Source organism: Salvelinus namaycush, chromosome 1 (assembly GCF_016432855.1).
Source record: "Salvelinus namaycush isolate Seneca chromosome 1, SaNama_1.0, whole genome shotgun sequence".
Classification (NCBI taxonomy): domain Eukaryota; kingdom Metazoa; phylum Chordata; class Actinopteri; order Salmoniformes; family Salmonidae; genus Salvelinus; species Salvelinus namaycush.
Genome location: NC_052307.1, coordinates 605,548 through 622,603, shown reverse-complemented (window position 1 = coordinate 622,603; position 17,056 = coordinate 605,548). Strand labels below are relative to the sequence as shown.

The 17,056-nt window shown below is 41.2% G+C and overlaps 1 protein-coding gene across 1 annotated transcript; it reads right to left on the bottom strand.

Moving 5' to 3' along the window:
- Positions 1-1,179: 1,179 nt before the first annotated feature.
- LOC120058477 (phosphatidate cytidylyltransferase 1-like) lies at positions 1,180-16,351 on the bottom strand. Its single transcript, XM_039010937.1, has 4 exons — positions 16,222-16,351; positions 9,950-10,032; positions 6,063-6,150; positions 1,180-1,400 (listed from the first exon to the last, which is right to left on the bottom strand). The coding sequence occupies exons 1-4, from the start codon at positions 16,270-16,272 to the stop codon at positions 1,311-1,313; spliced, it is 312 nt and encodes a 103-aa protein (XP_038866865.1). The 5' UTR covers positions 16,273-16,351; the 3' UTR covers positions 1,180-1,310.
- Between the last annotated feature and the right edge of the window lie 705 nt (positions 16,352-17,056).

Below are 17,056 nucleotides of genomic sequence, written 5' to 3'. Positions count from 1 at the left end.
TTACCCTTTATTCTATACTATTACCATCTTACCCTTTATTCTATACTATTACCATCTTACCCTTTATTCTATACTATTACCATCTTACCCTTTATTCTATACTATTACCATGTTGTTACCCTTTATTCTATACTATTACCATGTTGTTACCCTTTATTCTATACTATTACCATGTTGTTACCCTTTATTCTATACTATTACCATGTTGTTACCCTTTATTCTATACTATTACCATGTTACCCTTTATTCTATACTATTACCATGTTGTTACCCTTTATTCTATACTATTACCATGTTGTTACCCTTTATTCTATACTATTACCATGTTGTTACCCTTTATTCTATTACCATGTTACCCTTTATTCTATACTATTACCATGTTGTTACCCTTTATTCCTATACTATTACCATGTGTTACCCTTTATTCCATACTATTACCATGTCGTTACCCTTTATTCCATACTATCACCATGTCGTTACCCTTTATTCTATACTATTACCATGTTGTTACCCTTTATTCCATACTATTACCATGTTGTTACCCTTTATTCTATACTATTACCATGTCGTTACCCTTTATTCTATACTATTACCATGTTGTTACCCTTTATTCTATACTATTGCCATGTTGTTACCCTTTATTCTATACTATTACCATGTCGTTACCCTTTATTCTATACTATTACCATGTTACCCTTTATTCTATACTATTACCATGTTGTTACCCTTTATTCTATACTATTACCATGTTACCCTTTATTCTATACTATTACCATGTTGTTACCCTTTATTCTATACTATTACCATGTTGTTACCCTTTATTCTATACTATTACCATGTCGTTACCCTTTATTCTATACTATTACCATGTTACCCTTTATTCTATACTATTACCATGTTACCCTTTATTCTATACTATTACCATGTTGTTACCCTTTATTCTATACTATTACCATGTTACCCTTTATTCTATACTATTACCATGTTACCCTTTATTCTATACTATCACCATGTTGTTACCCTTTATTCCATACTATTACCATGTCGTTACCCTTTATTCCATACTATCACCATGTCGTTACCCTTTATTCTATACTATTACCATGTTGTTACCCTTTATTCCATACTATTACCATGTTGTTACCCTTTATTCTATACTATTACCATGTCGTTACCCTTTATTCTATACTATTACCATGTTACCCTTTATTCTATACTATTACCATGTTGTTACCCTTTATTCTATACTATTACCATGTTACCCTTTATTCTATACTATCACCATGTTGTTACTTTATTCCATGCTGTAACTATTTAACTGTAATACTCACTATGAATCCAAAGACCAGGGTTCCGAAGAACCCTCCTATGAATCCCTCCCACGTCTTCTTGGGAGACAGCTGTAATAAACAACAATAATAATACATTTACTTTGTAACGCATGTTATGATAATTATTTGATTTCTTCCCGTGAGGTCTTTTTTAAAAATGCATTAATTGATTTTAAAATGCCAATTCCACTTCCTGAACTGAGTGAATAGGAAACTGAATTGTGGCGTTGAGTAGAGACAGATACAGGAACAGAGGCCATCTTTCACACAGGGATGACAGTGTTCCACACTATGGGTGTGACAAATGGACAATTTTTCGTACAATTTTGGTAAAAAAATATATGTTTTAATAGATTTTCCATTAAAACGATAAGATTCATAAAATGCCACATGAATTCACAATGCAGATGGTTAACATCACGCTTCCCGCGGAGATAGAAAACGGTATAATATATACTGCTGGCGCTCTTGCTTTTCACGAGTGGCGCCATGTTAGCGTGTTGTCGTCATCCAATCACAAGTCAACAAACCAGCACTAGACTACAGTCAGAGTTACAGCCTCCCTGCTCAAGTTATTAAGAGATATCTAGGCTAATCAATGGAAGATGGAATTAAAATGACAGACCTAAATGAGAAGGACAGGCTACAACACCAAGAGCCATCAGGTAGAGACTGCTCCTTAGTAATCTGAACGGAGTTATTTACTAAAGGATTCGGGAGGGGAGAAAGAGCACAGTTGAAGTTATGTAGTCTCAATTAGCCTAGCTAACGTTAGCTGGCTAGCTTCTCTCGGTTTGATGCGGTCAAGACGGGGGACCATGTACACCGATCAAAAATATAAAAACGCAAAGTGTTGGTCCCATGTTTCATGATCTGAAGTAAAAGATCTCAGAAATGTTTCATACTCATAAAAAAAATAATTTCTCTCAAATGTAGTGCATACTTACATTCCTGTTAGTGAGCATTTCTCCTTTGACAAGATAATCCATCCAGCTAACAAGTGTGGCATATCAAGAAGCATGATCATTACACAGGTGCACCTTGTGCTGGGGACAATAAAAGGCCACTAAAATGTGCAGTTTTGTTATACAATGCCACAAATGTCTCAAGTTTTGAGGGAGCGTGCAATTGGCATGCTGACTGCAGGAATTTCCACCAGAGCTGTTGCCAGATAATTGAATGTTAATTTCTCTACCATAAGTCACCTAAATAGAGAGAATTTGGCAGTACGTCCAACCGGCGTCACAACCGCAGACCACGGGTAAGTAAGCACGCCAGCCCAGGAACTCCACAACCGTCTTCTTAAACCTTTTCTCAATAGGGGGTGCTGTTTTCACTTTGTAAAAATTTCGTTCCCAAATTAAACTGCCTCGTACTCAATTCTTGCTCGTACAATATGCATATTATTATTACTATTGGATAGAAAACACTCTAGTTTCTAAAACCGTTTGAATTATATCTGTGAGTAAAACAGAACTCAAGTTGGAGTAAACTTCCTGTGAGGAAGTGAGAAATCTGAAATCAGGCAGGCTGTTCTGGGGTCAGACTATTAATTTGCATGTCTTCTATTGGTCGAGATGCACTGCATACGCCTTCCCCTAGATGTCAGCAAATAGTGAGAATTGGAATGGAGTTGCTAGGCAGATCTGAGGCCATATAAATGGTCTTGGAATGTGGGGTGCAGTCTTTTCAACATTCGCCATGACGCAAGACAGACCTCAGGATGGCGTTCTGGAAAGCTCCCGTTATAGGCCTTAGATATATCCGGCTCTGATTTTATTCGATATAGGTGTTAAAGACATCATAATGTTGTTATTTTAAACCGAGTTATATCAGTTTATATCAGTATATTGCGATTTTCGGATATTTCTTTGTGCTGCGTTATAGTGAGTTGGGCACGTCTGGGCCACATGGCTAATGTTTACTGCTAATTCCAAAGTTGAAGGCGACAATCTACAACCGAGCAACGATTCTTTTGGACAAAGGACAACTTGCCCAAGATTCTGATGAAAGCTCATCAAAAAGTAAGAGCTATTTATGATGTTAATTCGTTGTTCTGTTGAAAAATGTAAAACTCATATTCCGCCATTAATTTCGGTGCGGTCTCGCTTTAACGCACGCTGTATGTCGTAGTAACGTTAATTTTAAAAATCTAACACAGCGGATGCATTAAGAACTAATGTATCTTTCATTTGCTGTCCAACCTGTATTTTTTAGTCAAGTTTATGATTAGTTAATGATTAGATTAGGTGCCTCTCCCAAGATTTCTCCCGACATTTTGTTGGCAGCTTGGCTACTATTCTCATTGTATAACCACGATTTGTGCCGCTAAATATGCACATTTTCGAACAAACTCTATATGTATTGTGTAATATGATGTTATAGGACTGTCATCTGAAGAAGTTTGAGAAGGTTAGTGAAAAAATTTATATCTTTTGCTGGTTTATTCGTTATCGCTATTGTTGGCTTGAATCAATGCTGTTGTGTGGTTGGCTATTGTAGTAAGCTAATATAATGCTATATTGTGTTTTCGCTGTAAAACACTTAAAAAATCTGAAATATTGGCTGGATTCACAAGATCTTTGTCTTTCATTTGCTGTACGCTGTGTATTTTTCATAAATGTTTTATGATGAGTATTTAGGTAATTCACGTTGGTCTCTGTAGTTATTCTAGTTGCTTTGGTGAGCGTTGTGATGGTGGCTGCAATGTAAAACTATGATTTATACCTGAAATATGCACATTTTTCTAACAAAACATATGCTATACAATAAATATGTTATCAGACTGTCATCTGATGAAGTTGTTTCTTGGTTAGTGACTATTTATATCTTTATTTGGTCGAAATTGTGATAGCTACCTATGCAGGAAAAAAATGGTGGGAAAAAAAAGTTGTGTCTTTTGCTATCGTGGTTAGCTAATAGATTTACATAGTGTCTTCCCTGTAAAACATTTTAAAAATCAGAAATGATGGCTGGATTCACAAGATGTGTATCTTTCATCTGGTGTCTTGGACTTGTGATTTAATGATATTTAGATGCTAGTATTTACTTGTGACGCTATGCTAGGCTATGCTAGTCAGCTTTTTTACTGATGGGGGTGCTCCCGGATCTGGGATTGTGATGAAGTAGAAGTTAACCTGCAGGATGGTCTGAGACCAGCCACCCAGACAGATGATGAAACTGTGGGTTTACACAACTGCATCTCTCCCCCTCATCCATTACAGCTCTGGTTAATAAAGTATAATTATTTTAAAAATGTAATCAATAAATGTATCCTCCTACTAAAGTTACAGCATTGTGGCATTAGGTATTTGTAAAATATATATATTATATAATATATATAAAAAACGCTTTATGATGACCGGAACCTGTTAGTGGTAGTTTCCAGATAACATTTAAATCACAGTGCAGTTAAGAAAAAAACAACAGTTTTTCAGGTTGTGGATTTTTATTTAATGTTAAGAATCCCAATTTAATTTAGAAGTTTTAACTTTTAAACATTCACACCCCTATTTCACACAGTGATGGCAGTGTTTCAACACAGTGATGACATTGCGTTTCCACCCAGCCCACCCTGGCCTAACAGGGTGTGTGAGTAACAGGGTGTGTGTGTGTGTGTGTCCATCCTAACCCTAATCCACATGTGACTCAACTCCAATGGGAAAGAAAAAGGTCATGTATCTGTCCTGTGGCCATACTGAAAAATGTCTGAGTGTTTCTCTGTGTGTGTGTGTGTGTGTGTGTGTGTGTGTGTGTGTGTGTGTGTGTGTGTGTGTGTGTGTGTGTGTACTAGTATAAATAATTTTACTATTTGAATAGTATCATACATTTTCTGATATCTGGATATTTGAAATACTTGTGATTTTTTTTTTTACACTTAAAATTTTGTAACCTGAGCTGAGCACTATTTCTGCCACTGGTGAGGAGACGGTGTGAGAGACGGGAGCAAGCGGATGGAGGGAGAGAGATTCAACTGGGCTACAGCCAAGATTCGGTAAATTGTAGCAGCCAAAACATGTATCATCAATTCAAAACAGTGGCGGTCTTGAATGGAGTAGCCCACAGAAGCTAGCTAGCTAGCTAGGATAACGTTACACACGACACTTTCTCCCCAAACAGATTCATTTAAAAACAGTCTAGCTGTTTGGTTGCTCGTTGTAGCATATTCATTATTGTTTCACTTTTAATTCTGTGATTTTATTTCACTTTTAATTCTGTGAGTTGATTTAATCTGGCATTGTATTAGTGAACTCCTGCTACACTGACTGTGAAGTTAGTCCCTTTGATTGGCCAACATAGCGTAAACAACAAGCTATATGGTTCATGGTACCGGTCTTTTTTAAAATGGGGGCACACGTCATAAAAACTATATTGAAAAGTTTGTTTTATTAAAATGAATCATTTGAAATGTCATGATATATCCTTGTATAACAATGTCACATGGATATTTTATGGAAATATTTACATTTTAGAAAAAGTATGTATGTGTTTAAATATGCCTACATTTACAGGCCTACACTGGCGTGCGTGAAAAGCCCAGTCACTCGTTTCGCCAATTCTAACGTTCAATAGATCAGTAACTGAATGCCTTGATGTCTGTCTGCTTTATATAGCAAGCCAGGGCCACGTGACTCCCTGTCTGTAGGAGCCTTCCATTTTGGTGAACGGGGTGATGTACCTAATAAACTGACCACTGAGTATATAATATAATACAATATACAGTAACTGTACCTTGATGAGTGGTGTTCTGCCAAAGAAGAAACCAAACAGGTAGGCCATGATGTCATTGCAGATCACTATGGAGACAGGGACGAGGAACCTGGAAAACAACGTTAAAACAACGTTAACACACGTCAACTCCAACCTAACAGGAAAACAACGTTAAAACACACGTCAACTCCAACCTAACAGAAAAACAACGTTAAAACACACGTCAACTCCAACCTAACAGAAAAACAACGTTAAAACACACGTCAACTCCAACCTAACAGAAAAACAACGTTAAAACACACGTCAACTCCAACCTAACAGGAAAACAACGTTAAAACACACGTCAACTCCAACCTAACCGAAAAACAACGTTAAAACACACGTCAACTCCAACCTAACAGAAAAACAACGTTAAAACACACGTCAACTCCACCCTAACAGAAAAACAACGTTAAAACACACGTCAACTCCAACCTAACAGGAAAACAACGTTAAAACACACGTCAACTCCAACCTAACAGGAAAACGTTAAAACACACGTCAACTCCAACCTAACAGGAAAACGTTAAAACACACGTCAACTCCAACCTAACAGAAAAACAACGTTAAAACACACGTCAACTCCAACCTAACAGGAAAACAACGTTAAAACACACGTCAACTCCAACCTAACAGAAAAACAACGTTAACACACGTCAACTCCAACCTAACAGAAAAACAACGTTAAAACACACGTCAACTCCAACCTAACAGGAAAACAACGTTAAAACACACGTCAACTCCAACCTAACAGAAAAACAACGTTAAAACACACGTCAACTCCACCCTAACAGAAAAACAACGTTAAAACACACGTCAACTCCAACCTAACAGAAAAACAACGTTAAAAACACACGTCAACTCCAACCTAACAGAAAAACAACGTTAAAACACACGTCAACTCCACCCTAACAGAAAAACAACGTTAAAACACACGTCAACTCCAACCTAACAGAAAAACAACGTTAAAAACACACGTCAACTCCAACCTAACAGAAAAACAACGTTAAAACACACGTCAACTCCAACCTAACAGGAAAACAACGTTAAAACACACGTCAACTCCAACCTAACAGAAAAACAACGTTAAAACACACGTCAACTCCAACCTAACAGAAAAACAACGTTAAAACACACGTCAACTCCAACCTAACAGGAAAACAACGTTAAAACACACGTCAACTCCAACCTAACAGAAAAACAACGTTAAAACACACGTCAACTCCAACCTAACAGGAAAACAACGTTAAAACACACGTCAACTCCAACCTAACAGAAAAACAACGTTAAAACACACGTCAACTCCAACCTAACAGGAAAACAACGTTAAAACACACGTCAACTCCACCCTAACAGAAAAACAACGTTAAAACACACGTCAACTCCACCCTAACAGGAAAACAACGTTAAAACACACGTCAACTCCACCCTAACAGAAAAACAACGTTAAAACACACGTCAACTCCACCCTAACAGGAAAACAACGTTAAAACACACGTCAACTCCAACCTAACAGAAAAACAACGTTAAAACACACGTCAACTCCAACCTAACAGAAAAACAACGTTAAAACACACGTCAACTCCAACCTAACAGAAAAACAACGTTAAAACACACGTCAACTCCAACCTAACAGGAAAACAACGTTAAAACACACGTCAACTCCAACCTAACAGAAAAACAACGTTAAAACACACGTCAACTCCACCCTAACAGAAAAACAACGTTAAAACACACGTCAACTCCAACCTAACAGAAAAACAACGTTAAAAACACACGTCAACTCCAACCTAACAGAAAAACAACGTTAAAACACACGTCAACTCCACCCTAACAGAAAAACAACGTTAAAACACACGTCAACTCCAACCTAACAGAAAAACAACGTTAAAAACACACGTCAACTCCAACCTAACAGAAAAACAACGTTAAAACACACGTCAACTCCAACCTAACAGGAAAACAACGTTAAAACACACGTCAACTCCAACCTAACAGAAAAACAACGTTAAAACACACGTCAACTCCAACCTAACAGAAAAACAACGTTAAAACACACGTCAACTCCAACCTAACAGGAAAACAACGTTAAAACACACGTCAACTCCAACCTAACAGAAAAACAACGTTAAAACAACGTTAAAACACACGTCAACTCCAACCTAACAGAAAAACAACGTTAAAACACACGTCAACTCCAACCTAACAGAAAAACAACGTTAAAACACACGTCAACTCCAACCTAACAGAAAAACAACGTTAAAACACACGTCAACTCCAACCTAACAGGAAAACAACGTTAAAACACACGTCAACTCCAACCTAACAGAAAAACAACGTTAAACACACGTCAACTCCAACCTAACAGAAAAACAACGTTAAAACACACGTCAACTCCACCCTAACAGAAAAACAACGTTAAAACACACGTCAACTCCACCCTAACAGAAAAACAACGTTAAAACACACGTCAACTCCACCCTAACAGAAAACAACGTTAAAACACACGTCAACTCCACCCTAACAGAAAAACAACGTTAAAACACACGTCAACTCCAACCTAACAGAAAAACAACGTTAAAACACACGTCAACTCCAACCTAACAGAAAAACAACGTTAAAACACACGTCAACTCCAACCTAACAGGAAAACAACGTTAAAACACACGTCAACTCCAACCTAACAGAAAAACAACGTTAAAACACACGTCAACTCCAACCTAACAGAAAACAACGTTAAAACACACGTCAACTCCACCCTAACAGAAAAACAACGTTAAAACACACGTCAACTCCACCCTAACAGAAAAACAACGTTAAAACACACGTCAACTCCACCCTAACATTACCTTTACATTTGACCAACGAGCATCTTTACCGTTTACAGATATTGTTTTACAAAATACAGTTTGAATACAGAGCCTCTGTATTTGGGCTGAGGGCTGACTACCATAGGGCTCAGCGCTGACTACCATAGGGCTCAGCGCTGACTACCATAGGGCTGACTACCATAGGGCTGACTACCATAGGGCTCAGCGCTGACTACCATAGGGCTGACTACCATAGGGCTGAGGGCTGACTACCATAGGGCTGAGGGCTGACTACCATAGGGCTGAGGGCTGACTACCATAGGGCTGACTACCATAGGGCTGAGGGCTGACTACCATAGGGATGACTACCATAGGGCTGAGGGCTGACTACCATAGGGCTGACTACCATAGGGCTGACTACCATAGGGCTGACTACCATAGGGCTGACTACCATAGGGCTGACTACCATAGGGCTGACTACCATAGGGCTGAGGGCTGACTACCATAGGGCTCAGATGGTGAAATCAGACTACTACAGTATCAGTGAAGAGAATCAGACTACTACAGTATCAGAGAATCAGACTACTACAGTATCAGAGAATCAGACTACTACAGTATTAGTGAAGAGAATCAGACTACTACAGTATCAGAGAATCAGACTACTACAGTATCAGAGAATCAGACTACTACAGTATCAGAGAATCAGACTACTACAGTATCAGAGAATCAGACTACTACAGTATTAGAGAAGAGAATCAGACTACTACAGTATCAGAGAATCAGACTACTACAGTATCAGAGAATCAGACTACTACAGTATCAGAGAATCAGACTACTACAGTATCAGAGAATCAGACTACTACAGTATCAGAGAATCAGACTACTACAGTATCAGAGAATCAGACTACTACAGTATCAGAGAATCAGACTACTACAGTATCAGAGAATCAGACTACTACAGTATTAGAGAATCAGACTACTACAGTATTAGAGGAGAGAAAGGACAGGTTTTTCAGGGACAGGTTTCTGGGCGTGTTGTGTTTGCTATGTGTCTCTTACCAGATCATTCCTTCAAACAGGTTCTGGATGACCAAGTGAGACTGAGTCACCACTATCAGTAGGGTCACATGGGTCCACGCAAACTGCAGGGGCAAACCACACACACACACAGTTAGCCATGGGGAATGTAGCCTGACCACTCACAATAACAATGTTGGTAGGTAGAATGCAGAGATAGGCAGACAGGCTATAGATATAGAAATACAGTGTCTAGATGGGCAGGCAACAGATATAGAAATACAGTGTCTAGATGGGCAGGCAACAGATATAGAAATACAGCATCTAGATGGGCAGGCAACAGATATAGAAATACAGCATCTAGATGGGCAGGAAACAGATATAGAAATACAGCATCTAGATAGGCATGCAATATAGAAATATAGCATCTAGACAGGCAGGCAATAGATATAGAAATACAGTATCTAGATCGGCAAAGCTGAGTCACTCCACACCACTACACCCACTGAGAGATGGTTTTTTTACACAGCACACTAGTGTGTGTGTGTGTGTGTCTGCGTGTGTGTGTCATGCTGGCTAGTCTGGAACGTCATCCCATGTAGTACACCTACTGTCTCATCCAGAGAGAGAGAGAGTTGTCAAATGTATTTATCATTTCACTATGCAGTGCTCTACTTTTTACTCAAAGGTCAAAAACAGTGGTGCAGTAGGGTTTCATTTGAGCCGTAGTCTGCGAGGATGTATGCTGTATAGTAGGGTTCCCCAATAGGAGGGAGCTGTATAGTAGGGTTCCCCAATAGGAGGGAGCTGTATAGTAGGGTTCCCCAATAGGAGGGAGCTGTATAGTAGGGTTCCCCAATAGGAGGGAGCTGTATAGTAGGGTTCCCCAATAGGAGGGAGCTGTATAGTAGGGTTCCCCAATAGGAGGGAGCTGTATAGTAGGGTTCCCCAATAGGAGGGAGCTGTATAGTAGGGTTCCCCAATAGGAGGGAGCTGTATAGTAGGGTTCCCCAATAGGAGGGAGCTGTATAGTAGGGTTCCCCAATAGGAGGGAGCTGAATAGTAGGGTTCCCCAATAGGAGGGAGCTGTATAGTAGGGTTCCCCAATAGGAGGGAGCTGTATAGTAGGGTTCCCCAATAGGAGGGAGCTGTATAGTAGGGTTCCCCAATAGGAGGGAGCTGAATAGTAGGGTTCCCCAATAGGAGGGAGCTGTATAGTAGGGTTCCCCAATAGGAGGGAGCTGTATAGTAGGGTTCCCCAATAGGAGGGAGCTGTATAGTAGGGTTCCCCAATAGGAGGGAGCTGTATAGTAGGGTTCCCCAATAGGAGGGAGCTGTATAGTAGGGTTCCCCAATAGGAGGGAGCTGTATAGTAGGGTTCCCCAATAGGAGGGAGCTGTATAGTAGGGTTCCCCAATAGGAGGGAGCTGTATAGTAGGGTTCCCCAATAGGAGGGAGCTGTATAGTAGGGTTCCCCAATAGGAGGGAGCTGTATAGTAGGGTTCCCCAATAGGAGGGAGCTGAATAGTAGGGTTCCCCAATAGGAGGGAGCTGTATAGTAGGGTTCCCCAATAGGAGGGAGCTGTATAGTAGGGTTCCCCAATAGGAGGGAGCTGTATAGTAGGGTTCCCCAATAGGAGGGAACTGTATAGTAGGGTTCCCCAATAGGAGGGAGCTGTATAGTAGGGTTCCCCAATAGGAGGGAGCTGTATAGTAGGGTTCCCCAATAGGAGGGAGCTGTATAGTAGGGTTCCCCAATAGGAGGGAGCTGTATAGTAGGGTTCCCCAATAGGAGGGAGCTGAATAGTAGGGTTCCCCAATAGGAGGGAGCTGTATAGTAGGGTTCCCCAATAGGAGGGAGCTGTATAGTAGGGTTCCCCAATAGGAGGGAGCTGTATAGTAGGGTTCCCCAATAGGAGGGAGCTGTATAGTAGGGTTCCCCAATAGGAGGGAGCTGTATAGTAGGGTTCCCCAATAGGAGGGAGCTGTATAGTAGGGTTCCCCAATAGGAGGGAGCTGTATAGTAGGGTTCCCCAATAGGAGGGAGCTGTATAGTAGGGTTCCCCAATAGGAGGGAGCTGTATAGTAGGGTTCCCCAATAGGAGGGAGCTGTATAGTAGGGTTCCCCAATGGGAGGGAGCTGAATAGTAGGGTTCCCCAATGGGAGGGAGCTGTATAGTAGGGTTCCCCAATAGGAGGGAGCTGTATAGTAGGGTTCCCCAATAGGAGGGAGCTGTATAGTAGGGTTCCCCAATAGGAGGGAGCTGAATAGTAGGGTTCCCCAATAGGAGGGAGCTGAATAGTAGGGTTCCCCAATAGGAAGGAGCTGTATAGTAGGGTTCCCCAATAGGAGGGAGCTGAATAGTAGGGTTCCCCAATAGGAGGGAGCTGAATAGTAGGGTTCCCCAATAGGAGGGAGCTGAATAGTAGGGTTCCCCAATAGGAGGGAGCTGAATAGTAGGGTTCCCAGATAGGAGGGAGCTGTATAGTAGGGTTCACCAATAGGAGGGAGCTGAATAGTAGGGTTCCCCAATAGGAGGGAGCTGTATAGTAGGGTTCCCCAATAGGAGGGAGCTGTATAGTAGGGTTCCCCAATAGGAGGGAGCTGTATAGTAGGGTTCCCCAATAGGAGGGAGCTGTATAGTAGGGTTCCCCAATAGGAGGGAGCTGTATAGTAGGGTTCCCCAATAGGAGGGAGCTGTATAGTAGGGTTCCCCAACAGGAGAGAGTTCTCCAAGGTTTTTGGTCAATATATATACACTGCTCAAAAAAATAAAGGGAACACTTAAACAACACAATGTAACTCCAAGTCAATCACACTTCTGTGAAATCAAACTGTCCACTTAGGAAGCAACACTGATTGACAATAAATTTCACATGCTGTTGTGCAAATGGAATAGACAAAAGGTGGAAATTATAGGCAATTAGCAAGACACCCCCAAAAAAGGAGTGATTCTGCAGGTGGTGACCACAGACCACTTCTCAGTTCCTATGCTTCCTGGCTGATGTTTTGGTCACTTTTGAATGCTGGCGGTGCTCTCACTCTAGTGGTAGCATGAGACGGAGTCTACAATCCACACAAGTGGCTCAGGTAGTGCAGTTCATCCAGGATGGCACATCAATGCGAGCTGTGGCAAAAAGCTTTGCTGTGTCTGTCAGCGTAGTGTCCAGAGCATGGAGGTGCTACCAGGAGACAGGCCAGTACATCAGGAGACGTGGAGGAGGCCGTAGGAGGGCAACAACCCAGCAGCAGGACCGCTACCTCCGCCTTTGAGCAGGAGGAGCACTGCCAGAGCCCTGCAAAATGACCTCCAGCAGGCCACAAATGTGCATGTGTCTGCTCAAACGGTCAGAAACAGACTCCATGAGGGTGGTATGAGGGCCCGACGTCCACAGGTGGGGGTTGTGCTTACAGCCCAACACCGTGCAGGACGTTTGGCATTTGCCAGAGAACACCAAGATTGGCAAATTCGCCACTGGCGCCCTGTGCTCTTCACAGATGAAAGCAGGTTCACACTGAGCACATGAGCACATGTGATAGACGTGACAGAGTCTGGAGACGCCGTGGAGAACGTTCTGCTGCCTGCAACATCCTCCAGCATGACCGGTTTGGCGATGGGTCAGTCATGGTGTGGGGTGGCATTTCTTTGTGCTCGCCAGAGGTAGCCTGACTGCCAATAGGTACCGAGATGAGATCCTCAGACCCCTTGTGAGACCATATGCTGACACGCACATTTGTGGCCTGCTGGAGGTCATTTTGCAGGGCTCTGGCAGTGCACCTCCTTGCACAAAGACGGAGGTAGCGGTCCTGCTGCTGGGTTGTTGCCCTCCTACGGCCTCCACCACGTCTCCTGATGTACTGGCCTGTCTCCTGGTAGCGCCTCCATGCTCTGGACACTACGCTGACAGACACAGCAAAGCTTTTTGCCACAGCTCGCATTGATGTGCCATCCTGGATGAACTGCACTACCTGAGCCACTTGTGTGGGTTGTAGACTCCGTCTCATGCTACCACTAGAGTGAGAGCACCGCCAGCATTCAAAAGTGACCAAAACATCAGCCAGGAAGCATAGGAACTGAGAAGTGGTCTGTGATCACCACCTGCAGAATCACTCCTTTTTTGGGGGTGTCTTGCTAATTGCCTATAATTTCCACCTTTTGTCTATTCCATTTGCACAACAGCATGTGAAATTTATTGTCAATCAGTGTTGCTTCCTAAGTGGACAGTTTGATTTCACAGAAGTGTGATTGACTTGGAGTTACATTGTGTTGTTTAAGTGTTCCCTTTATTTTTTTGAGCAGTGTATATACATACAGTACCAGTCAAAACGTTGGACACACCTACTCATTCCAGGGTTTTTATTTATTTGTACTATTTTCTACATTGTACAATAATAGTGAAGACATCAAAACGATGAAATATCACATATGGAGTCATGTAGTAACCAAAAACAGTATTAAACAAATCTAAAGATATTTTAGGTTCTTCAAAGTAGCCCCCCTTTGCCTTGATCACAGCTTTGCACACTCTTGGCATTCTCTCAACCAGCTTCATGAGAAATGCTTTTCCAACAGAGTTCACACATATGCTGAACACTTATTACAGAGTTCCCACATATGCTGAGCACTTATTACAGAGTTCCCACATATGCTGAGCACTTATTGGCTGCTTTTCCTTCACTCTGCGGTCCAACTCATCCCAAACCATCTCAACTGGGATGAGGTCTGGTGACTGTGGAGACCAGGTCATCTGATGCAGCACTCCATCAACTCTCCTTCTTGGCCAAATGGCCCTTATACAGCCTGGAGGGGTGTGTTGGGTCATTGTTCTGTTGAAAAATGAATTATAGTCCCACTAAGCGCAAACCAGATGGGATGGCGTATCACTGCAGAATGCTGTGGTAGCCATACTGGTTAAGTGTGCCTTGAACTCTAAATGAATCACTGACAGTGTCACCAGCATAGCACCCCCACACCATCACACCTCCTCCTCCTTGCTTCACGGTGGGAACCACACATGCAGAGATCATCTGTTCACCTACTCTGCGTCTCACAAAGACACGGCAGTTGGAACCAAAAATCTCAAATTTGGACTCATCAGACCAAAGGACAGATTTTCACCGGTCTAATGTCATTGCTCGTGTTTCTTGGCCCAAGCAAATCTCTTTTTTCTTCTCCTTATTGGTGTCCTTTAGTAGTGGTTTCTTTACAGCAATTCGACCATGAAGGTCTGATTCACACAGTCTCCTCTGAACAGTTGATGTTGAGATGTGTCTGTTACTTGAACTCTGTGAAGCAATTATTTGGGCTGCAATCTGAGGTGCAGTTAACTCTCATGAACTTATCCTCTGCAGCAGAGGTAACTCTGGGTCTTCCTTTCCTGTGGCGGTCCTCATGAGAGCCAGTTCCATCATAGCGCCTGATGGTTCTTGCGACTGCACTTGAAGAAACTTTCAAAGTTCTTGAAATTTTCCACAGACTGACCTTTATGTCTTAAAGTAATGATGCACTGTCGTTTCTCTTTGTTTATTTGAGCTGTTCTTACCATAATATGGACTTAGTTTTTTACCAAATAGGGCTATCTTCTGTATACCACCCCTACCTTGTCACAACACAACTGATTGGCCTCAAACGCATTAAGGAAAGAAATTCTACAAATTAACTTTTAACTCAGCACCCCTGTTAATTGAAATGCATTCCAGGTGACTACCTCACAGAGCTGGTTGAGAGAATGCCAAGAGTGTGCAAAGCTGTCATCAAGTTGGCTACTTTGAAGAATCTCAAATATAAAATATATTTTGATTTGTTTAATACTTTTTTGGTTACTACATGACTCCATATGTGTTATTGCATAGTTTTGATGTCTTCACTATTATTCTACAATGTAGAACATAGCTTAAATAAAGATAAACGCTTGAATGAGGAGGTGTGTCCAAACTGTTGACTGGTCCTGTATATATATATATTTTATTATTTTCGTTGTTGGATATTAAAATTTTTAAAAAATCACCAGGAAATCAGCTCAAATTGATTTTAATTTCGGAAATCTGTTCCAACCATAAAGAGGTGATCGTATCCCAAATGTAATCAAAGTTTGAAATTATTGTTTTTTTTTTGGTCAAAATACTATATATCTCCGTTTGGTGATTCTTGCTGTCAATTTGTAGAAATGATTTATAACCCTGTTCAAGGCCCCCTGACCATCCGTGGCTGAATATAGTTGGGGAACCCTGCTGTGTAGTATGGCATGCAGAGTACCAGGATGACAGAGGTCAGTTAGTCACTGGTATCCAGGGTTACTTGACTCATACACACCATATAAAACTGTAGACGGTATTGTTTCTTCACTAAACTCAGAACAAACATGCAGAAACCTGTGAAAAATCAAATAACATGCGGTCAGTTTCTCTGCAAAGGATGGAGGGAAAGAACATCATCATCATCATCATCATCATCATTCCATACCCCCCCCACCCCCCCTTTAATCTGTTGCATTGGGGTATCAATAGGGATGTGCATCTTTCGAGTCGATTTGATATACGTACATAGACACATGGACTCCATTACCATACAGGAACTACAGGTTTAGATTTGATACACATGGACTCCATTACCATACAGGAACTACAGGTTTAGATTTGATACACATGGACTCCATTACCATACAGGAACTACAGGTTTAGATTTGATACACATGGACTCCATTACCATACAGGAACTACAGGTTTAGATTTGATACACATGGACTCCATTACCATACAGGAACTACAGGTTTAGATTTGATACACATGGACTCCATTACCATACAGGAACTACAGGTTTAGATTTGATACACATGGACTCCATTACCATACAGGAACTACAGGTTTAGATTTGATACACATGGACTCCATTACCATACAGGAACTACAGGTTTAGATTTGATACACATGGACTCCATTACCATACAGGAACTACAGGTTTAGATTTGATACACATGGACTCCATTACCATACAGGAAGTACAGGTTTAGATTTGATACACATGGACTCCATTACCATACAGGAACTACAGGTTTAGATTTGAAAACGATTCAGTGAACCAATGAGAATCCAAATGTTGCATAGAAACACATTCCTTTTCAAGTTCAAATCAGCTGCTGACGTGTTGG